At 42.4% G+C, this 23,414-nt stretch overlaps 2 protein-coding genes across 3 annotated transcripts; both read right to left on the minus strand.

The window, feature by feature from the left end:
- Positions 1-1,252: 1,252 nt before the first annotated feature.
- On the minus strand, positions 1,253-5,126 carry ITGB1BP2 (integrin subunit beta 1 binding protein 2). The gene is made up of 11 exons (XM_060087539.1): positions 5,024-5,126; positions 4,723-4,772; positions 4,577-4,633; positions 4,354-4,499; positions 3,134-3,228; positions 2,969-3,027; positions 2,756-2,826; positions 2,537-2,636; positions 2,153-2,266; positions 1,842-1,904; positions 1,253-1,480 (listed from the first exon to the last, which is right to left on the minus strand). The coding sequence occupies exons 1-11, from the start codon at positions 5,085-5,087 to the stop codon at positions 1,253-1,255; spliced, it is 1,047 nt and encodes a 348-aa protein (XP_059943522.1). The 5' UTR covers positions 5,088-5,126.
- A 596-nt stretch (positions 5,127-5,722) lies between these two features.
- Positions 5,723-19,498, minus strand: NONO (non-POU domain containing octamer binding). 2 transcript variants are annotated; one of them, XM_060087166.1, is made up of 12 exons: positions 19,393-19,498; positions 18,632-18,688; positions 13,598-13,757; positions 12,262-12,455; positions 10,730-11,031; positions 9,767-9,862; positions 9,376-9,572; positions 8,962-9,046; positions 8,430-8,532; positions 7,806-7,845; positions 7,468-7,577; positions 5,723-6,738 (listed from the first exon to the last, which is right to left on the minus strand). In XM_060087166.1, exons 3-12 carry the CDS (start codon positions 13,746-13,748, stop codon positions 6,604-6,606), a joined length of 1,413 nt encoding a protein of 470 aa, XP_059943149.1. In that variant the 5' UTR covers positions 13,749-13,757; positions 18,632-18,688; positions 19,393-19,498; the 3' UTR covers positions 5,723-6,603. The 2 variants fall into 2 exon arrangements, with proteins under 2 accessions (XP_059943149.1, XP_059943150.1); XM_060087167.1 differs by lacking the exon at positions 18,632-18,688 and having other exon boundaries at positions 19,393-19,496.
- Positions 19,499-23,414: the final 3,916 nt, after the last annotated feature.

The raw sequence follows: 23,414 nt of genomic DNA on the forward strand, positions 1-23,414 counted from the left end.
AGGATGTGGAGAAATTGGAACCCTCATACACTGCTGGTGGGAATGTAAAATGGTGCAGCCTCTTTGGAAAACAGTCTGTCAGTTCCTCAAAAGGTTAAAAGTTACCATTTGACCCAGAAATTACATTCCAATTACACTTGGTATATATCCAAGAGAAATGAAAACATATGTCCACATAAAAACTTGAACATGAGTGCATGGGAGCATTATTATAGGAGCGTTATTCATAATAGCCAAAAGGTGGGAACAACCCAAATATACCTCAACTGATGAAGAGATAAACACAAGTGGTATATCCACACAGTGAAATATTATTTGGCCATTAAAAGGAATGCAGTACTGATACATGTTATAACATGGATGAACCTTGAAAACATTATCCTAAGTGAAAGAAGCCTGTCACAAACAACCACATATTGTATGATTCCATTCATATGAAATATCCAGCATAGGTAAATCCACAGAGGCAGAAAGTAGATAAGTGGTTGCCTAGGGCTATGAGTCTGGGGGGGACACTGGGAATGACTGCTAATGGGTACAGAGTTTATTTTTGGAGTGATGAAAACATTGTAAAATTGATTGTGGTTGTATAACTCTGAGCACACTAAAAAAAAAAACCCTGAATTTTACACTTTGAACAGGCAAATTGTATGGGATGTGTATTGTACCTAATTAAAGCTGTAAAAAATGTACTTCTTCCATGGAGCTTTCCCCTTCTACTACAGTCCACATTAATCACTCCATTCTCTCAACTCCTACAGCTTTTCAAAACTGTACTGCACAATTTAGCACTCAGTTAAACTACCTGATAATATTTATCATTATCTCATGTAGAGCCTTGACTTGTCAGCCTGACTACAATTTTCCTGAGAGGAATGAATGAGTCTTCTGTTTCTCAGATACCTCTAAACCACCTAACATATAACTGGGCACATAGTAAGTACTCAGTAAATACTTGGTGGTTGTGAAGAATTGATTACATGTGCTTTTTTCACACACGTGTGTTGCACACACACGGAAGTTGGAGGGAATGAATACAATCTTAGATAGTGAGGTGAGAGAACGACACTATGTGAAACTGCAGAATACAAGATTTATTTAAGGGAAAAAACAGAATGGTTGGGACACTTTTGTTCTCCCCTCCTTCTGCCTCCTGCTGCTCAATGACACCACATGGCCAACCATAACCTGGTCTCTGAGATCCTAAGGGAGTCACTGAGGTCCTACCTAGACACTTGACTGTCTGGTGTCACTATTCCCCCATCACTTCCTCCTCTTCCTCCTCCTCTGTCCAGCTCAGGTCATCATCTGAATCCTCAGATTCTTCCTCATCCATCTCTAACCCAACCCCTGCCTTAGCCTTCTCAGCCAGTGCATCGGGGTGCTCCAGCTGGGCCCAGGATCCTGGGTCAGCCTTGACCAGGGAGATTTCAACCCGAGATGGCATCAAGGAGACAGAGCTCTGCTCCACGTTTATGACCTGAGGAGGAGGGAAAGATAGTGGAACACAGAAGAGAAAATGAGGAAATCAAAGGGATTGGGGTCAGGGAAGGATGGTGATGAATGACAGGGAGAAAAATAAAAAACGCAAGGTGGGGAAAGATATAGGGAAGGAATAAGTAAGGGAGAGAGAGAAAGAGGAAAGAAAGGGGAGTTGGGGGGAGAGGGAGAAAAAGAGGGAGGAAGAGGGGGAGAGAGAGAGAATATCAAAGCAAATGAAGAGAAAACCTCCACTTTCCCACTACAACTCCTTCCCTCAAGACACCCTCTATTCATTCCAGTCTGGCCCTTCTTTTTACCCCATCTGCCTCCCCCTCCTGTGCCCCCTTATCTTCACTTACCCCCCAGAGCTTCATCTGTGCTTGGAACACACGGTTACCATCAAAGACAATGTGGACATGAAGCTGAGAGAAAAGAATTACAGGGGTAGTAACAATCCCAGAAGGTCAGAACAAGTCATTACGACAGAGAAGCCGGCCAGTGGTGTAATCCCTACATCCACGGGTCAGCCAGATAACCCTGACCTAACAGGTCTACCTTCCTCTCAGAGGACTATGGAGCCTACATGTTTACTGCCTACGATGACTCTGCCTGTAAGATTATAATATCACCCAATTCATTGGCTTCCCATCCAGCATCAGACGTTCCTCACCTCAGTTTGACTGGCCTTCACCCAGTTGAATGCAGGAAGTGGAATCTGGCCGTATACAGTCACCACTACTAAGGAATCTGTCTGGTGCCAATCATGACGGCAAGACGCTGGCAGCTAAAAAGAAGACGTGAAAAGTGGGTGGTAAGGATGAACTCTTAACCCAAGGGGCGTTCTCATGGTATATGTGGAGAAGAGACAGAGAGTGTCAGAAAGATCAACACTACCTCATATTGCAAAACCACTGGGCTGGTAAAGGATAAGGAGCAGAATCTTATTTGGTCCATGCAAAAGGGAGAAGATACAGAGCTTGGCCATGAGGTATAGGGAGAAGAAATTATTTTGGAATTGGGTTCTAATCAAGAGTTCGGGAAAGTCGGGACTTACCTGCTTCCCCCAGTCATGTCTACCAACTCTGCACCCTGGCTGTGCCAGGAATGCCCCAAAATCCAGGGTCTGGATACCACAACAACTCCAAGATTTCATCCTGAGGTAGGAACAGAATTCAACTGACTCTCCTTTCCCCTCCCCACAAGCCCCCACTTCCATCTTAAGGTCAACATTGGGAGAAACCTGTCTCACAGCCCACCCAGTCCCCTCCATCACCCCTCATGGAATCGAGGTGCTCCTGGGTGGTAGGTACATGGAGTAGCATCACTCTCCGGGCCTTGGTAAACCTGAGACAGATAAAGGAGAATCAGGAAAAGAATTGGGTCATTTAAAAATGTACCCTATGCAGCCTCATATCTATACCCAGTCATCCCTCAGGCGTGGCATCTCTCAACCACATGCTTGAGTCCTCCACAAACTCTCACTCACAGCATCACATCCTGGGTTCTGGCAGCTGGCACCAGTCTGGATCAGACTACTGTCAAGTCCTGGGCAAAGGAAACAGAGTCAGGAACCCTATTCATTTCCCCCACCCAACTGCCACTTTCACTAAATTCCTGCCTGTGAAGCCTGTCCTACTAAAGACCCACTTACCTGCTCCAGGTTCTTGGTCTAATTCCTTCTGTTCCAGTGCCATTCCCAGGGCTTGGGATATATTTAGTGGAAGCAGCTTTGGAGGCAACTCTGACCTAGGGAGTATGGGTGGGGTGATTTAGTCCTGACCCACTAAACGTGATCAACAGCGCCAACCTTCCCAACAGTGGTAATGGAATCGAAGAAGTCTGGTGAAAGGGGAGCAGGGTTAGAGAAGATGGGTAGCAATCCCATTGCCAATTTTCTTCTCTGTGGACATGCCAAATCCTTGAGCCCTGGGGAATTCCCCAGGGCTCCTCTTGCCCATCTATTCAGTTGCTCTAAATCCAACCATATTTCTCTGCAGAACTGCATCATTCCCTCTTCTTCTTCATCTAATTAGTCGTAGACCCAATATGACTTTCTTCTGTTGCTCATACTATTTCCACAAAATTAACTTATTCTTCTCTGCAGTCTCCTGGCTGCCAATACTACTACATCCTTTTCTTGATGCAAAACTTATTATTATTATTATTATTATTATTATTATTTTTGCGGTACGCGGGCCTCTCACTGTTGTGGCCTCTCCCGTTGCAGAGCACGGGCTCCGGACGCACAGGCTCAGCGGCCATGGCTCACGGGCCCAGCCGCTCCGCGGCATGTGGGATCTTCCCGGACTGGGGCACGAACCCATGTCCCCTGCATCGGCAGGCGGACTCTCAACCACTGCGCCACCAGGGAAGCCCGATGCAAAACTTATTTTAAAGCTCTTTTCCAAAAAGAAAATAAAGTCATTCTCAACAATCCCCCTTGTATTATAACTAAGTATATATTCATGAGAGGCTATCTACTCTATTGATTCAAAATACCTATCCCAGGACTTCCCTGGAGGTCCAGTGGTTAACTGTGCTTCCACTGCAGGGGCACGGGTTCAATCCCTGGTCAGGGAACTAAGATCCCACATGCCAGACAGAGCAGCCAAAAAAAAAAAAAAAAAAGAAACCCAAAAACACAACAAAAAAGCCCCACAGAATACCTCTCCCATCACTCCGTACCACTTTAGCACAAAGGACATTATTTCTGGACACAAATTTCCCCTAAGGCACCAAAGTTACACCAAGTCCTGATCCTTGGGTCTCCTCACATCTCTAGTCACTAGTCTCCAAACCTCAATGACCCATTAATCACTCCTAGTAAGCTCCGTTAATGTAGGAAAAACCCAGGGACCTCCTCCTCTTTACTTGGGCCTCTCCCGGCACAAAGTCTCTGCTGACTTTGGAATCATATTCGGAGGTTTTTGCTCCTGAAGTGAACTGCTTGTGGCAGGGCCCTCAGGTTGAGGGGTCTCAGGGAGCTTCTCAGCACAGTGTGGTCCCACAGTACAGCCCTAGTACAGATAAGGAGAGAGGATTAGGGATAGAATCCTTCTATTAGGGGCAGAATCCCAGGAAGTAAAGAATTTACCTTGATGTTTAAGAACTCAGAGAAATCTACAGTTCGCTTCCGGCAGCAGGACCAACCCTGATAACAAGAGATCCAGCTCAGCTTAGATTCCTGGCTATATTTCTTTTGCGAAATGCTCTTGCTATCCCCCCTTGCCTATTCCTCACCTTAAGTGCATCATGGAAGATTGGGACCCCAGGGTGATGGCAACAGGAATCTGTGGATACCGGTAGAAGGATCAAGGAAGGAAAGATACTATACCAAAACATCACTTCTTACCTTTTTTCCAGGTTTATATGCTTAGTCTTTCCGTATGATATAAAAAAAAAAATCAGTGAAGACTGAAAATCACTCAGAACTATGGCAGGTACACTAAATTTTTCTTTTCTTTCTTCCTTTAACAGACTGCCCACAGCTGACAACTCGCCCAGCACTCACAGAGCTCCTGGCAAGGTCAGGATTACTCACCAGGAAGGTTGGTTTGGGGGTCAAAGTGCTGCCCACAGCCTTTGTTATAGCAGAGTAGAGACATGGAGGCGTTGGTAGAATTACTGAAAGGGTGTTTCAAGGAGTCTGGCTGCCAGAGTGGGGAACACCTCTTAGTCTGGAGGCTTTTAGCTGCCTGGAAGGGCCAGCTGTTTCTATCTTTAGTTCAGGAGGCGTACACCTCCTAACATGGGCAAGGGAACTTCAATTGGTCTTCCCAGCCAATAGGAAAGAGCTCAGGAACATTTTAGCTCTGAGGCTCAAGAAAAAAGGATCAAGCAGAGTAGGGCTTGGAACTTGGGTGAGGTCAGCTAACCACTGCTGAGACAGTTTTAGATTTACCATGCTAATTCCAAGCCTCTGACATACCAGCAGCTGCTCAGAAATGAATACCAATTTTGAGCCCCCCCCCAGCTTGGTGAAGGTACCCCAATTCCTCCAGCCCATTTTCTCCCTTTCAGAGCAGCTTTCCTCCCATCCTCATTACTTCTGTGTACCACCAATAGCCCCCAATCTTTGTCAACCACTTCAGTCATAGCATGCATCCAACCTCCCCATGTTTGCCTAGATGGATGATTAATACTTTAAGCAAAAGGTCGTAAAGGATTATTCCTATAGCCTTGTGCTCATCTGAGACAGAACTCCCCTCCCTCCCTGCCCCTTCAAAAACAGCACAGAAAATTAAAAGGCTTAAAATGTATTTTAATAAGTTGACATTGCATTACTTCATTTCTCAGAAAAACTCCAAAGGTATCAGGGACAAATCAATCATGGTACACCAATAAAAAATGCACAGCATAACTACCTAAGATAGGCAAAGCTAAGAGCTACTGTCTGACCTTCAGCATACAGCAACCCTATTCTCAAGATTGTACTAGGCCTATCAAGAAAAGCTGTGAACAGCAATGTCATAGACACAAAAGGGCCATTTCTGAGTTGTCCTTACCCAAGAAAAAGATGGAGGCAAGTTTAACACAAGAGTTTTTTTAAAGATATACTAAATGAAAATCTCTAAGAGAAAATGTCTTCCTTAGGACACAAAGGGGTAATATATGGGATATAACAGAACCGTATGTATGTTGTCTGTGACCTCTGTGGACATCTGCCTGAATTCCCACCTGGGAGCAAATGGAGCAATGGGGCCAAGGTCATTGGGGGATGTTTGGTTTTTGTGGTATATGTGGCAGTGTCTCTGGGATGGGGGTGTAAGGACAAGAAAGCAAATAGAACAGGGTGGACAAAGAGTGGAATGATTAAGATTAATGGCCCTAACTGGATCCATTTTATCATGGCTCCCCGCCCCTCAGGCTCTCAACAATCACATGAAACTTTAGGAATGCACCACACAGAACTGGTTAGTTAAAGGATATACCACACAGAACTGATTTGTTAAATATCGCCCCTCCCTTACCCTCTGCCTCCAGCATACTCCCTAGAGTACTACAGGCAGGGAAGACCTAACTATTGGGAGGAATCCCTAACACTTTTCCAGGGTAGAATTCGGCTAGTCCAAAAAGGGTCCTTCTTTTAAGGGTTTTGGGAAACTAGACACTGCAATTTTATTAGTATCGGCGACGTTTGTTTGGAGCAAATTCAGCTCCAGGAGCTGCACGGTTGAATGCAGGAGGGGTTCCACCAATTGCCCCAATTCCTTCCATTGTAGCAGCTTGGCCAAAGCGTTCAGTTGTTGGTGGGGTCTTAAAGAGAAAGAGAGCAACGTTATAAGAGAACCTATGCCCTAGCTTCCCACCCATCTGTAGTCCCTCCCCGGAGGCCATTTCCACCCAACTATTCAAGGCTCCTGATGGTAGGGTTGACCAAGCCTGTTTAGAACTCTAGTGGCTATCCCTAAAAGGAAAGTAGCCTGAAATACAGTCCTACCCTACCATCCTACCTGTAACTTTTTATCCGTATTTCTCCATGCTAAGCAATATTACATACTCCTAGGCTGGTTAAGTGCTAGCCAAGTCCTTTTTCCTGAACCAGGTACATGGACGAGGGCAGTCCATCACTCCTCAGCAACCTTAAGCCTATCTAATTTAAACATTTTGACAGTAGAACTAAAACCACCTCAGGACTGTATGAGCCATAAAGCTTTTGGACTCACATCTATTTTATGTGATAATGCCTAGCCTTTGTTGCCTTCCCTCCAAAGAAGAACCTGTTCACCCAGGGTAGCAACTAAACAGTCAATCAAGACTACCCAGTCAGACAGTTATTTGCTTAACTCCTGGGTAAAATATAATTTGAGACTGGGCTTGCACAAGACTCCAAACAAAGATCTTGAGGTAATATTTTATGGATAACAGTGATCCTAAAAACTGTCATCTGTAGCAAAATTGTGGCAGACCCAAGGACCACGAAGGCAAAGTCCTTCCTCCTCCTATTACCATTTAGAGTTACTATAAGGCCCTGCAGTTTATTACCAATCCCAAGGTTCCATCTGGCATCATAGTGGCAGGTCCTGGAGGAGCTGGGGTACCAGCTGGCACAGGAGCAGGGGGCATAGCACCTCTGTTGTTTATGCCCATAGCACCTAAAGCAGAGCAGTGTGATCAGTATAGGAGACAGAGACTGTCAGTCTTTTTCTATGCCAAAGGAAATAATTCAAGATCTCTGGCCTAAGACATGTTACCCTCTCACCAAAATGATGCTCCCAGAAATGTCAAGCCTCTTAAATTTGGACTAGGTAGGAGAAGCTACCTAGTTTACCAGAGACAAGACAAAAAAGGAAAGCAGAGCCATTAGCCCCTTAAGTCCTTACCTCCCATAGCCATCTGGCCCATCCGTATCTCCTGCTCTCTCTGAAAAACAAAAAACACTCAAGACAGTCCACGACAGCACTGCATTCATTCTACCACAATCCACTGAGGCCCACATACTAAGGGAAGTAGACAGTGAAAACACATCCTAAGTGCACTGAGACCAAGCTGAGGAAGAACATCAACAACAGCTCCTTGAACTCTTTACAGCTGTACAATGAATTCAAGATTAGAGCTACTAGGACACAAGTCAGAGTTTCCTATTAGGAACAGAAGGAAAGATGAAAGAAAAGGAAAGACATAGCTGATTTCTTCTAGGGCTCCAACCTGTACAACTGCCAAGGACATCAGAAGACCAGTCAAGGCTGCTACAGGACTGGGGGTCTATCTGATCCTGCAGTCACTGAGTTTAAACAGCATACACTGGCCCCCCAGCTTTTCATCCTAAATTGCCTGTGAGGCAAGAAGAGCTCCTCTTCAAACCTTACCTTTCCTTCCTATGAATGCTTCTTTCTATAAGGAGTGTCATAGAATGGAAAAATTGGTCATAGCCTAGTGTGTTTTAATAGTCCTAATGGACAATTCATGATGAGTTTTTCATATCATGGGCACATGGGAGATAATACCGCATCAGGGAATGTTCCCTTGAATCCTTCCTGCTGTCGTCGCATCATTTCTTCTTGTTGCCGCCGCATCTCTTCCTCACGGCGCCTGCGCTCCTCTTCCTGCCTACAGAGAAGTCACCAAGATATTTAAGCAGAGGCATTCCAAAACTCGAACAGATTATCTTAATAGGGGACTCAGCCAAGGAGATCAAGAGCCTACTGAAAACTATCATAGCTCTCCAGGAAACTCACTGTTAAATGTGCCCAGCCCTAAAACAACCCAGATGTGTCCTTCAGGGAAAAAAGTTCTTTCCCAAAGGAGCCAGTCTCATAAGACCAGCACTCAGCTGCTTCCCTCTTTAGCGCAGTCCCAGGAATTCCTAGAACCATGGGTACCTGAAACATCTCCAATCTAAAGAGAGAACTTGAGAAGCAGCCAGGAAATATTTGCCAACATATTTACAAATGCATGAGGTAGCATGGTGGTAGGAAACAGGAGAGAGACATTACATTTTAAAGTTGTCAGATAAAAAGGGTTGGAGAAAAGAGCTACCTGAGCTCCAGCTGCTTTCGTTTTTGCACTTCTTGGTTGTGCAGCTCTTCCATCCTCCTAAGTTCTTCTTGACGCCTCATCAAATCTATGAAAACAACAGACTGATTGAGAGTACATAGGCCCAGTAATTTTCCATAAAGATAGATCCAGAAAGCAAAGGGGATATTTAATCCCTGAGTGGCCATCCGAGGTATCCAGATTCCAAAAATGAAGTCAAACCTATTATTTCCTTCTCCACAGAATCCAGTATCCTCTGCCACATCTCCAAGCTCATTTGCCTACCAAGATCAACAAAATATTTCAGAGAATAAAAGTTGAAGTTTAGGCCTTTCTCTACTGATTGATACAAAGAAACTCCTGAAAAAAGTTACTCTGTCCTTCTTATAGTTTTAAGACTTACAGGCCGATACTCACCCTGCCTCATTAGCATGACCTGGTGCTCATGGCGAGCAGCCTCCATCTCCATCTCCAGCTTCTCACGAGCTTCCTTAATGTTTCGGTCCACTTGGTCCTGTTGCTGCTTCTCCATCTCAATAAGTGCCTTCCAGCGCATGGCATACTCATACTCAAAGGAGCCAGGCTGTGCAAATCTGGGTGGCTGCTCTCGCTCCCTATACACAAGGTTCCTAGGTTACTAAAACTTTTGTCCAAGATTTTCCCAACGAAACACTACATTCCTCCCGAGGGCCAAGACAATGGCTGCCAGTGAACACATACAGCAAAGATGTGCCTCTTTTACACATCTCTTTACAAGCTTCCTTAAGAACAGGCAATACCTAACAGGGAATCTGTCAGGACCACATACTTGTGAAACTGTTGGTTCTTTATAACCAGCTTCTCTGGGAGTCCCTCTTCATCATCTAACTGGTCCATGGGCTCCACAGTCACAGGTCGAGGAAATCTGGGAGAGAGATGCTCAGTGTTAATCAAATTATACCGGCACAGGGAACTAGTTAGGGGTCAGGATTGGACAATTAAACATACTTCTGAAGGGGTTTTTATACGCAGTCCTAAGTAACCACGCCCTTTTAATGGCATTATGTGGAATCTGGGGTTGACAGGATAGAGTCAGGTTTCAGATCTCTGAATACAGTCTTTAAGTAGGTGGAGGACTTAAGTGCAGCCTTTATTTATTTATTTTTTTTATTTAATTTATTTTTTGGCTGCATTGGGTCTTTGTTGCTGTGCATAGGCTTTCTCTAATTGCGGTGTGGGGGCTTCTCATCATGGTGGCTTCTCTTGTTGCAGAGCACCGGCTCTAGGCACGCGGGCTTTAGTCGTTGTGGTGTGTGGGCTCAGTATTGTGGCGCATGGGCTTAGTTGCTCCGCGGCACGTGGGATCTTCCCGGACCAGGGATCGAACCCATGTCCCCTGCATTGCCAGGCAGATTCCTAACCCCTGGGCCACCAGGGACGTTCCAAGTGCAGCCTTTATATATGGTATCTACAGAACTCAAGGTAACGACTTGGGGTAAATACTAAGAGAGACGTTACATGCACAAAACAACTTTTTAGAGTTCTAAAACTTCACCATAAGGGGAGACTTAACACTGATTAAATGACAACCTACTGAAAGACTGCAAAGGTTTATTTTTTAATCCTCATACCATTTCCATTAATTTAAGAGTACACTGAAAACTCTACTAGAGCTGAATTATATCAAAAGTCTTTAAATGAACACAGGAACATGGCTCTTAGAGGCTAACTCCCCAGGCCACAGAAGGAAGTAGCATTTAAGGTATGTTTCTGAAAATGACCCCTCACTCACGTGGTTAGCAGGAAGGAGCCTTCACTGCATCTGTCCAGAGCTTTCCGAGCAGCTGGCTTCCCTGAGAATTCAACAATGCCTTTTCCTGAGGGCCTTCCTCGATCATCCACAATGACTACAGCCCTCTCCACCTGGCCGAACACAGAAAAGGCTTCCTCCAGCAGTTCATTGGACACATACTGAGGAAGGTTTCGGACTGTAAGGGATGCACTATGGCAGGCAAAGCGCACACGCAGCTGCTTTCCACGGAGCGGCATGTTGTCCAGTTCCACTTTGGCAATCTCTGCTAGGGTTCTTGTTTCCTAGGAAGCAGAGGAAAGTCAGAATAACTCAGTTGGACAAAGATCACCTACACAGCCATCAAGAGGCTCAAGAAGAATAGCTCAATGTCTCCAAAAAACCCAAAAAAACCCCTTGGCAACAAGCATACAAAGAAACATGGATAGAACTGGAAGAATGGAGTCAGGTGTTTCAGATAACTCTTTGGTTAGCCTAACTGCTCTGATGGCCTTGCAATATATCAACTGGAAATTCTAGAGTTAATACCACTTACATGGTCACTGGTATCATAGGCTATTCTCTGAAGTGTTAACAGATCATCTGGACAAGAATGACCATCATAAAGCCTACCCTTACAGTACAGCAGCCAGAATTATTTTAATTTTTGCTAGCTATATACAAGTTTAACCAGAATCACTATGCCCTACAAGAGGCCTCTTTAGAACCACAGACCTTGATGGGACCCTCCACATTACTGAAGAGGAAGCTGAGCCCTAGAAAAAACGACTTGCCTATATAGTTAGTGGTAGATCTGGAATGAAGACTAGTTCTGACCGTAACACCCAGTGATCTTGCTAGCACATTATGTCCCTCATTTATGGAGATAGATAATGCCCAGAAACGTTTCCCCCATGCACTTAAACACATTTCCTAAATCAAGTCAGATTTTTTTAAAAAAAGATCTACACTTAAATTTTTTTAAAAAATACATACAAATAAAACTGTTCCCTCAAGGTTTTGACGAATCTTAAGTGAGATAACGTGTAAGGGCTTTGGAAATAAATTATATAAACCTTGATCATTACTAAAATAAAAACCTTTTTTTTTTGGAAAAAAAATCTAATTTATTAAAATATTTGTGGGGGGCAGTAAATAGAAGGGTAGAGATAAAACAAAATTAACTATGAGTTGATAGTTACTGAAGCTGGGTAACAAGTAAGTGCAGGTTCATTATACTATTCTCTCCACTTCTATATGTTTGAAATTTCCAAATTAAAACAAAAGAAGTTCCAAAGGGCATACTTTAGCCCCAGAGTCCTAGGCAAATAAACCTATGTTGTCCTTGAAACAAAACAAAAACCTATGAGGAAAAATTAAAATAAAATCTGCATTTTTGTCCTGTTCCGCCAACTGTAACTATAAGCTTTTAATGTCATCTGAGGATTATTTCTACTGCCTAACTTTCCATATCCATCATTCCCCAGCTTCCCCACCTTTTAGAGCACATGCTCTAAAAGCCCACAGTTGCTCACCAAGCGGATAAAGCCAAAGCCCTTGTCCTTATGAATGAAGACTTCGCCTGCCTTCCCATATTTCTCAAATAGTTTCCTCATTTCCTCCTCAGTGATGTCAGGAGGAAGATTGCCCACAAAGAGCCGGCTACGCTGGGTGAAGGTCTTCTCTCCTGGTTTCCTAAAATTCTTCAGGTCAATAGTCAAGCCTTCATCTGAGAGAAGACACACAGTCACATTCTCAAAGAGTTACAACTGCTGCTAGATGGGCAATATAATTGCTGTAGAGAAGTCAAACACCATTTCCCAATAATGGAATCTATCCACTAACCACTTATCAGTAAATTGCACCTTAGAATGTGAAAGCAGTAGGCAGAGATCTGGGGAGACTTCTCAACAACTCTACTATGGGCCAGGAGCCACCCTGGACTAACTCAGAGACAGAAAGAGAAAATTAAGCAAGTCAAGGAGCCCTAGGTCAGAAGGGATCAGGTTTTTACATTTAAAACATAATTGTTCCATTTCCCAATCCCTCACTAATCTTCATAACCTTAACAGTTCCCATTCTTTCAGGCTTGGGGTAATGGAATGAATGAAAAGAATGAGTTAGGGAAGAGTATTCTTTGTAGGAATCTCTGGAAATAAAGAGGGTTGAGGTTGGTTGTAGTCTTAGAGGCACACAACAGGTGCTCAAAATTTGCTGAATGGATGGAAACATACCTTTAAAGACCTTTTACTCTGATTAAAAATGGGGTGGCACAGGGACTTCCCTGGTGGCGCAGTGTATAGGACTCCGGGCTCCCAATGCAGGGGGCTCGGGTTTGATCCCTGGTCAGGGAACTAGATCCCACATGCATGCCGAGGCTGGGAGTTCGCATGCCACAACTGGGAAGCCTGCCTGCCGCAACTAAGACCCGGTGCAACCAAATAGATAAATAAATATTTTTTTTACAAATGTGGTGGCACAGGCCCTAAGATAAAAGTATAATACTTAATACCAGACTTCTTCTCCATTAAGTCTTAAAGACCTTTTCTATATCTTCTCTATGTACTAGTCATCTGATGATTACCTCTAAGAACCAAGCTCTGAGGTAAAATATGCAGCCATCTGTTTAGCAACAGAATGTGCCAATGCAGCAAAGCAACCTGTACTCAACTGCTATCCTACATGTCTGCTCCTTATTTCAGAGAATCAGCCTTTTTCTATCCTAAGTATTAAGAGATAAATAGAGAAAAGAACAACAAGGGTGTGCTACAAAGGCCCATTACTTTATAATCCCAAGAATCTAATCTCAAAATCAAGAAACTATTCCCAAGAAGGGACCTATTTCTACCCCATTACTTAGCATGTACTCACTTTGGCTGCTGGCTTGCTGCCCATTTGCAGGTATTGGTGGAGGTGGTGGCTGCTGCTGTTGCTGCTGGTGGTGCTGCTGATGGTGATGCTGATGATGTTTCCTCGGAGTGTGGTTTTGTTTCTCCAAGTTAAAAGTTTTATTGCTCTGCATTTTTGCACCCTAAAAAGAAACGGTAGAAGGTCAAATACATTCAGTGCTAAGAACACAATCAGCCATCTTCCTGATGACTTGTATGTCATTAATCACCTTTGGTATTATTTTTAACAAGTATGGCAAAGGACTACAATTCAAAAATCTAAAAACCACCAGCACTAGCAGTTATGTTGTACATAGAAACTAGACAAGTACTAGATAAGAACAGCTTGCACTAGAATGACTTGAGGAAACTTACAGTTCAATAACTATATGCATTAATAGGAAACTACTTTCCCAAAAGAATCTACTCCCTAAAAATTGGCCTTATCATAATATTAAAGCACACTTTAAAACACAATGACTGAAACAGATTCTAGTTATCACAAGGACTAATTATAAGTCTTGTTCTTCTCTGGTACCTTGCAGTCCTAGCCTACAGTAGATACTGTGGAATGAACAGCAGGCAAAGTATGGGCTGTGGAGTTAGATATACTTAGATTTGAAGCATGGTCCTAATACTTACTTACTAGCCATGTACTCCTTAGTAAATTACTTCTGCACCAGTTTCTTAAGCTGTTATAAAAGGAATAATAAAAACACCTACCTCTCAAAGTAGCTATAAAGATTAATGAGTATGTGAAAACACTAGTTCTGTACTGGCGTATAGTAAACACTTGGTAAATACTGCTATTAATCACAATGGAAAAATTAACGACTACCAAAGCAATAAAAGCAGCAAATACAAAATTATACAATCATAAAATCTTGAATTCTGTCATTTAAAAATCAACATAAGGGAGTTCCCTGGTGGCCTAGTGGTTAGGATTCTGGGCTTTCACTACTGTGTCCTGAGTTAAATCCCTGGTTGGAGAACTGAGATCCCATAAGCCACACCGTGTGGCCAAAAAAAAAAAAAAAAAAAATCAGCATAACAAATGAAAACTCCTGGTAAAATCCAGACTGAATACAAAAGTTAATGGTTTTAAAATGGAAATTTCCTAATGGATCAGGTTAACAAAGTGAGGACCATCTTCCTCATCCAAAGGCAGTTCTTCAGTAAATTAAAGGGCAAAATCAATCCTCAATCTTTTCCCCTCAACACAGGACCCTCCAGTCAAATTTAACTGAAGGAAAGATGCAGAAAAGGACCTTTTCCCTGAATACTCCATTATTAACATCATGATTCCTTTAAAATAAATTATATTCCTCAGACCAAAAAAATGTGACAAAGGCTTAATAACTGTTGATTTTGGATTATGGGTATATAAGAATACTTCTATGTGTATAAAAACTTTCTAATACATATCATATCCCACCAAAACTGAAAACATCAATGCAATTAAGTTCTTTTTTTTAATTAGTTTCTGCTTTATAACAAAGTGAATCAGTCATACATATACATCTGTTCCCCCATCCCTTCCCTCTTGCGTCTCCCTCCCTCCCACCCTCCCTATCCCACCCCTCCAGGTGGTCACAAAGCACAGAGCTGATCTCCCTGTGCTATGCGGCTGCTTCCCACTATCTGCAATTAAGTTCTGTATCCAAAAGTTGTTTCATAAGACAATAGGTAACAAGAGCTATCAAGAATGTTCCTATTCTTTTAACTCAGGAATTCTACTTCCAGTAATTTATCCTAAGAATATCATTTTAAAGTTTAAAACTACATCCACGAAATACTCACTGTAATGGGCTTTCTGGTAACAAAAATGATAAAAATGACTTAGGTACCCAAAATTAGGGGCAGTGTTTTTAATAAATTGTGGTACATCTATACAATGGAATGTTACACAGCATTAAAAATTATAAAGACCATGTAAACATGAAAAAATGTTTGATGCTTTAAGAGGGGAAGTGTTTTTATAAATGCATGACTGTAGATAAGAAACAGAAGGTGGGCAAAAATGAAATCTGTCCTGGTTGTAGGTTGATAATTTTTTTACTAATTTTTAAACTAATTCCATTCAACAAATATTCATTGAATGCTTATTATTTGCTAGGCACTATTCTAGGTGCTTGGGATGCCTCAATGAACAAAAGCAGATTCTTGCCTTCAGCAGTGATAACCTTCCAGTGAGAGAAAACAATATACATAATTAAATTACACAGTACTTAAGAAGAGGTTAAGTGTAGGGGAAAATAAAGAAAAGGGGGCGGAGGGGGGAAAAATGGACAGGGAGTGGAAGGGGGAAGATTGCAATTTTAAATAGACCTGTGAGGTTAGCCTCACTAGAAACCTGACATTTAAGCCAAGGCTTGAATTCTCATTTGTATCATTTCATCAATCTTTTGTTTCTCATTAATAAAGTACAAAATACATCTTTAACATAGAAAACGTGGAAATAAAAACAAAAATAAAGAAAACCCCAAAGACCCACCACTACAAAAGTCACTGTTAACATTTTGGTATACCCTTTCAGTCACTGATTTATACATTTGTATGTATTCTAAATGGTATATTGCATGTCACTAAATCTTCTACATTTACTGTTAGCGGACAAAGTATTCAGCTGTCAACCAAGTCCCTATTGTGTTGGGACACTTGGGCTGTTTCTAACTTTTCATCATTATAAACAATGCTCACAGCTAAATCTTGGGGCACCTCCATGACTATATATTCCTCCCACAATTTCCATTTTTGCTTATTTACCTTCAAAACATACACTGTCATTTCAAAACTGCAATCATAAATGCATTGTTGTATATTCACCCTTTCCCCATTTCTATAGTGTCAACTTAATTATACTTGTTAATGGCTACATAAAGTCCAATTGGATGTACACTAATTTACTAAACTACTCCCTATGAGACATTTAGGCTGTTTTCAGCTTTTTCCTATTACAATGCTGAAATAAATACCTTCTTGCTTATAGCTTTGTTTATTTCCTTAGGATAAATTCTTAAAAACAGAGTAATTAAATGCCTTTGTGACTCTTGCCACATAGTGTAACAACTTTAAACGCCATGAATAAGTGTACCAGTTCCACAGCAAATGGGATACCTTAAAAAATGTTTTTTAAAAACAAGATATAAAAGTAGGAAATTAAAACACAAAATTTAAAGTCTACCCCAGCTACAGGTGAGGACAGGTAAGTGGGCATTAGAATCAGATCTTTTCCTATTTGAGTCCCATGAATCAAACCCCTCCCTTCCCCTGACCCCAAAGTGGCCTACGGCAGAAACTTGAATTATCCACAGCCATTTCTCCAACTAGTTCTTCTTACCTCTGGCTAGAATCCAAGGAGGCTCTTTTTTTTCCCCTCCAGCCTTTAATTTAAGAGGCAGTGGCCCCAGCCTCAATACCCTGCATCCCATTCAGGAACCCACAATGTATATGTTAACAGAAATCCTTATAGAGAGCCACTCAAAACTGAAATATTAAAAACTCTATATTTACATCCTAACCACACCTCACCACTCCATTTCAAAAAAGGCCATTTTACAACTTAGTAGAAATGATCTTGAGCACTGGGATGTCCTAAACCATTTAGAATTACTTCAAGGGAGGTTATTTTTGGTTTTAGAAAGTGTAGCCTGGTAGTTAAGATGATAATACCAGATATTTATTGACCACTGTATGTCAGGCACTGTGCTAAGTCCGTATTATCTCATTTAATGCTCGTAACTATCATTCTTCTGAATAAGAAAACTGATGCACATCCAAGGTCACACAAAAATGTGATGGAGCATGGAGTAGAACTCAGGTCTGTTGAACTCTAAAGCTCATACTCATCCCTATGCTACAAACTGTGTAATCAAGCTCACCTTGATTTTAGAGTTCAGAATCCAAAACACTTACTAAAATGTCACTTAACCTCTGAGCCTCAGTTTCCTCACCTGTAACATCTATCTCATAGGGCTGGTTATTCTGACTAAATGAGGTCACGTAACACAGCAGTCACTTGTTCCTGCTGGCAACCACTACCCCTATTTCTACATATGGTGGGTGCTCCAGTTAGACAAATGTCATCAGTTACATTCTTCCCCTGCTCTTCTGCATTCTAGCAAAAATTATTTTTACAACCAAACTGCCTACCTTTGTGTTGAATAAATGTCTCCATAATGCCAATCTTTATAATCTTTCCCTTCAGTTTTTTATTTCCCAAGCAGGCATTCAACGGTGAACACTAAATATTGTATAAATCACCTAAAACAGTGCCCACAAAGTAGCAAGTACTCAGTAAGTGTTGTCCCTATAATGTACTTCTGATGATGACCACCAATATAATTTGAAAGTATGTGCAGGTATCTTGGTAATAAATTCACTGCCCCCTAACCACTGGGCCTCTGAGAAAAGAACAAAGCATAAAGGTCAGCAGTAAGGATTTCTGTCTACTTATCCGCCCTTAAGTCTAACCCTGATGGACTTTCTTGAGAGAAAACACATATTTATGTTAGAAAAACTGGTGCTATTTGCAACACAACTGCACAAATGTTGTTCAGGTACAGGACCAAACATTACATCACATATAGCTGAAATCTAAATAAATGTCCCCTTAATTTTCAGGAAAAGGATCAACTTTTTAAGTGGAAACTGCGGGGGTAAATCTAGTAAAAATCTACCAGACGGAGATGGCTGCCTGGATGTGGACCAGTCTGAAAGCTGTAGGAGGCACTGGCATGGTAAGGTCCTTTCCTAAGAGTCTCTTAGGACCTTTAGTAATAAGGAAGTCAGACAAAGAAGCAATGTAAGTGCAACCAGTACTCTCCCATTAGAGTTGCCAGACGTATCAAATAAAAACACACTACAGTTAAATTTGAATTTCAGATGTTAAAAAATGAATGATTTTTAGTATAAGTCCCATGCAACGTATACTAAAAAATAATCTGTTGCCTACGTGAAATTCAAATCTAACGGGGTGTCCTGTATTTCATCTGGCAACTCTACCCCCTACACCTACCTCAACTTCCACTGAAGATAGCAAAGTGCCTCCCAGTCCTCTCTAACCTCGACTTCTCTGTTAAGAACACAAAGAAAAGCATCAACTTACGACAATAATTTTTCCAAATGTAAAATACCCGATAGAAAATCCATAACATTCATTTTCATTTTAAAAAGTGATGCCATAGATGGGTCGAGTAGCCAGGCAACAAGACCCAAAAAAAAAAAAAAAAAAAAAAAAAAAAAAAAAAAAGCCTCCAGGAACCTGCCTAGGAAAGCGGCGAGGTTTGGACTAGCAGATGAACTTCCCAGCTAAGAGTTTCGCCAAAAAAACATCGCTGGGAGGGGGGGCGCTTTCTCCTCCGGAATTAATGGCCTCAAGAGGTCGAGAGGAGGAGCACCCGACAAAGCGCCTCCTCCTGCAGCCGCGACTTCAGGGCTCTCGGATAATAGACCCCACACCCTCAGGCCCAGGTCGGCTCAAGGGCCGGGGAACTTACTGACAGGGCTCAGATTCCAAGATGTGTCGCACAAAGAAAAGAGGCGGGAAGGGAAACGGGAACCAGGTTAAAGCCGAAGGTGAGGCGAGGGGAGAGCGATGGGCCCCCGCGGGTGGGCTGAGGAGGCCGTGTGGCGGCGGGGACAAGGCCTCAAAAGAGGCCTCGGAACGAACGGCCCGACTCCCTCCAAACCCGGCCTCGCTCTCGCCTCTGTCTTCACCATTGTCGCGAAAAATCCTACTCCCCTCTCGAACAAGAACTAAGTCGTCCCCAAACTCACCCTCTACCGACAGTTTTCTCCTCAGAGTAAAGGCGACGCTACACGGCCTCTACCGTCCCGAGAAAAGAGCGCGCGACCGCCGGAAACCAGACGACGGAGCTCGGTGGCTCCCAAGGGCTACAAAGTGGCGTTCTCTATTGGTTATCTGACCTGCCAATCAACGTTTATCTCCAGAGGCGGAATCGGTTTTCCACGATTTCTTCGATCTTATTGGCTACCGAATGCGAAAGACTTGAGTTCGTGTGAACGACAGATGGAGACAAAGAGCGAGGCTTTGTACCGAGTGCGCATGCGCAAGTTGCGTCCGCTAGAGGCGGAAAAGGAAGGGGGGAGGGGGATAAAGGGTTGGAAGGAGAGACATCAACGGACTGACTGAAAGACCGAAAGACCAAGTGATGGGAGGGGGAAAGGAGAGGGGAAAAAAGGGAGAGAGAGGAAAGTGGAAAGAGAGTGAAACAGAAGGGGAGAAAATGTGCGCGTAGGCGTGCTCTGAGAATTCCTGCACTGCGCCTGTATAAGCAGCTAGAGTAACAATGTCATTGTATTCAGTGTAGTATATCTAGACTTTTCCTACTGAAAAAATGCCGCGCCATGTTTCTTTTTTCACACTTCCTCATTAGGGCTTGCACTCTGACACTCCTTACTTAATCTGATTTTCTAGTTGCTTTTCCTGCTGCCAGGTTTACTCCTAAAGCCCAGCTGAAATAGTCATCACTATGGCTATGGTTATAGAAAGGGATGGGGGAGGGGGGATCGATACTTTAGTCTCTGTGTGATTACAAAGAACTGTAACCAGTACCCTCATTTCCATGGTAACCAGGGAACCCAGCAGTCCAAACATCACTATTCCCATGATTTACAGAGAGACTCAACAGGTGTCATCATTGCCATGGATACATTGTAGGCCTCCAGATCAGACTGATTCTATATTCCAAAGGATGCCAATTAGGTAATCACCTTCATTTTTCAGTAACGCCTAACTAGCCCTGTGGTTAATCAAGGGCTACGACACTCAAGTGATAGGTGTTTGTAGTTAATTCCCACTAATTAACTACTTCACGCTCAAGGTTTCAGGGTGTTCCGACTGGTGCCACCTTATGTGGGGACACAGTGATCTAGAGCCTGTCTAGAACCTTCTGCAATGACAGAAATGTTCTATATCTGCTCTGTTCAATACAGTAGCTACTGGCCATATGTGGCCATTGAGGGCTTGAAATATGACGAGTGCAAGTGAGGAACTGAATTGTTAATTCCATTTCATTTTAATTAGCTAAAATTAAGTAGTCACATATGGCTAGTGTCTACCATACTGGACGTATCTAGACCAATGGAATTGTTATTTTTGAGAATAAATAACACCTCTATTATGAAAAAAGAATTCCTCTATTCTGAAAAAGCCATTTTTTCTTGCTTACAGAAAAAAAAATCAAACAATACGCAAGAGTAAAAAGAGAAAAGTCTCTCCTTCTATTCATCCCAGTGATTACAATTATGACATTATTGCATTTCTATTTTCTATGTTTGTACTGTCCTGGTGAAAGGGAAAACCATACCTTTTTATACATGTAGGATTAAGCTATACATACTTTTCTGAGCCATGACTTTCTCACTTAAAATACTTTAGCTATCTTTCCATATAAATGCATAAAGATCTATGAGGACTTTTCATATCTAATATTTTAGAGACTCCAACATGATGGTTTCTAGTATCTGTTGAGTGAGAAAATACATAGCTACAAAAAAGATACTACGGGACTTCCCTGGTGGCACAGTGGTTAAGAATCTGCCTGCCAATGCAGGAGACACGGGTATGTGCCCTGGTCTGGGAAGATCCCACATGCCGTGGAGCAACTAAGCCTGTGTGCCACAACTACTGAGCCTTCGCTCTAGAGCCCACGAGCCACAACTACTGAGCCTGCATGCCACAACTACTGAAGCCTGCATGCATAGAGCCCATGCTCAGCAACAAGAGAAGCCACTGCAATGAGAAGCCTGCGCACCGCAACAAAGAGTAGACCCTGCTCGCCGCAACTGGAGAAAGCCCGTGTGCAGCAACAGAGACCGAATGCAGCCATAAATAAATAAATAAATAAATAAATAAATAAATAAATAAATAAATAACGCTACTATGGATTCAATACCATTTTAATGAACTTATACTTTGCTAATCACGACAGCTGTTTACACCATTGAAAAACTAAAATAACAAATGAAAAGAAAAATTGTTGTACTTTTGTGTAGCTCCTCAAGGCAATAACAACATAAGCAGAGAAATGTTAATGTAAACAAATAACTTCAATACTGTAGGCAAATAAAATAATAGTATCATATTAGAGGTAAAGGTAGCTCTGCTTGAGTGGATCACGAATGCCTTCATAGAAAAGAGCACCTTTGAATTGGGTCTTAACTAAGAGGTTGAAGTCAGAGAGATCCGTGTGGAAAGGGTCAGAGACAGAATGACCTATGTTTTATGTAATTTGTCATGGCTGAAGAGAAGTGGGGAGGCTGAGTGACAGGAAATTAGGCTAAAGAGATAGACATAGGCCAAACAATTAAGGGCCTGTGCCATGCTTAGAATTTTTTTACTTTAATCTGTAGATGATGGAGAGATATTGAAGGGTTTTGTAAAAATAATGCGTTTTTTTCTGATTTTAAAAGTAATATATACTTATTGAAGGAAACATTCAAAAATACACAGAAGTATATTGGGCTTCCCTGGTGGCACAGTGGTTAAGAAAAAGAGAATAACTTCCTGGTTAAATTCCCTGAGAGCCTTGTCAACAAGGTGTTGAATTTTTTTTTAAACTAGTCCCTTATCAGCTCTATAGATGTGGTCCATGAGTTTTGGTGGACGTGTTTTCATGCCTTCTTTTTTTTTTTTTTAATTTTTTATTTTATTTTATTTTATTTATTTTTTATTAATTAATTAATTAATTAATTTTTGCTGTGTTGGGTCTTCGTTTCTGTGCGAGGGCTTTCTCTAGTTGTGGCAAGCGGGGGCCACTCTTCATCGCAGTGCGCGGGCCTCTCACTATCGCGGCCTCTCTTGTTGCGGAGCACAGGCTCCAGACGCGCAGGCTCAGTCGTTGTGGCTCACGGGCCTAGTTGCTCCGCGGCATGTGGGATCCTCCCAGCCCAGGGCTCGAACCCGTGTCCCCTGCATTAAGCAGGCAGATTCTCAACCACTGCGCCACCAGGGAAGCCCTCATGCCTTCTTTTAAAAGCAAAATAAAGTTAGTCCCTTCTGGCCACTGTTAACTTCCACTGAGAGGCTATAAAAGTGCTAGCAACTACAGATACTTTTTTAATGTGCACTGACTGAAATCCCAAAGAATAGCAAGCCCTTATTTTATGAGGCTTTCACTGATGCTGTGTGTCCCCCCACCAAAAGCACACTTTATGTTATGCACAAGAAGATCCTTTGCCTGGCGTGGATTCATTGCTAATCTATGCTAGGAAAAAAAAAAAGATACCACTGGAAAAATGCATTGAGGAAGTCAGCTGAGAATAATATACTCATACTTATGGTTTTTCTTTTCATTACTACTCAGTATACTGAAGCATATTGTTCATGTTGAGGACGAATAGATTGGTAAAGGGAATGAATTAAAAGACATTTATAGGTCTCATATTTTATCCCTGGTAAATTACCTCTGTTTAAAATCATATGCTTTGTGGCCACCTTGAGGGGTGGGATAGGGAGGGTGGGAGGAAGACGCAAGAGGGAGGAGATATGGGGATACATGTATATGTATAACTGATTCACTTTGTTATACAGCAGAAACTAACATACCACTGTAAAGCAATTATACTCCAACAGAGATGTTAAAAAAAATCATATGATTTAATGAAACAGATTGCTTTTTTGTCTCCTTTTTTTTTTTTTTTTTTGCGGTACGCAGGCCTCTCACTGTTGTGGCCTCTCCCGTTGCGGAGCACAGGCTCCGGATGCGCAGGCTCAGCGGCCATGGCTCACAGGCCCAGCCGCTCCGTGGCATGTGGGATCTTCCCGGACCGGGGCA

The sequence above is a fragment of the Mesoplodon densirostris genome, chromosome X (genome assembly GCF_025265405.1).
Source record: "Mesoplodon densirostris isolate mMesDen1 chromosome X, mMesDen1 primary haplotype, whole genome shotgun sequence".
Lineage (NCBI taxonomy): Eukaryota > Metazoa > Chordata > Mammalia > Artiodactyla > Ziphiidae > Mesoplodon > Mesoplodon densirostris.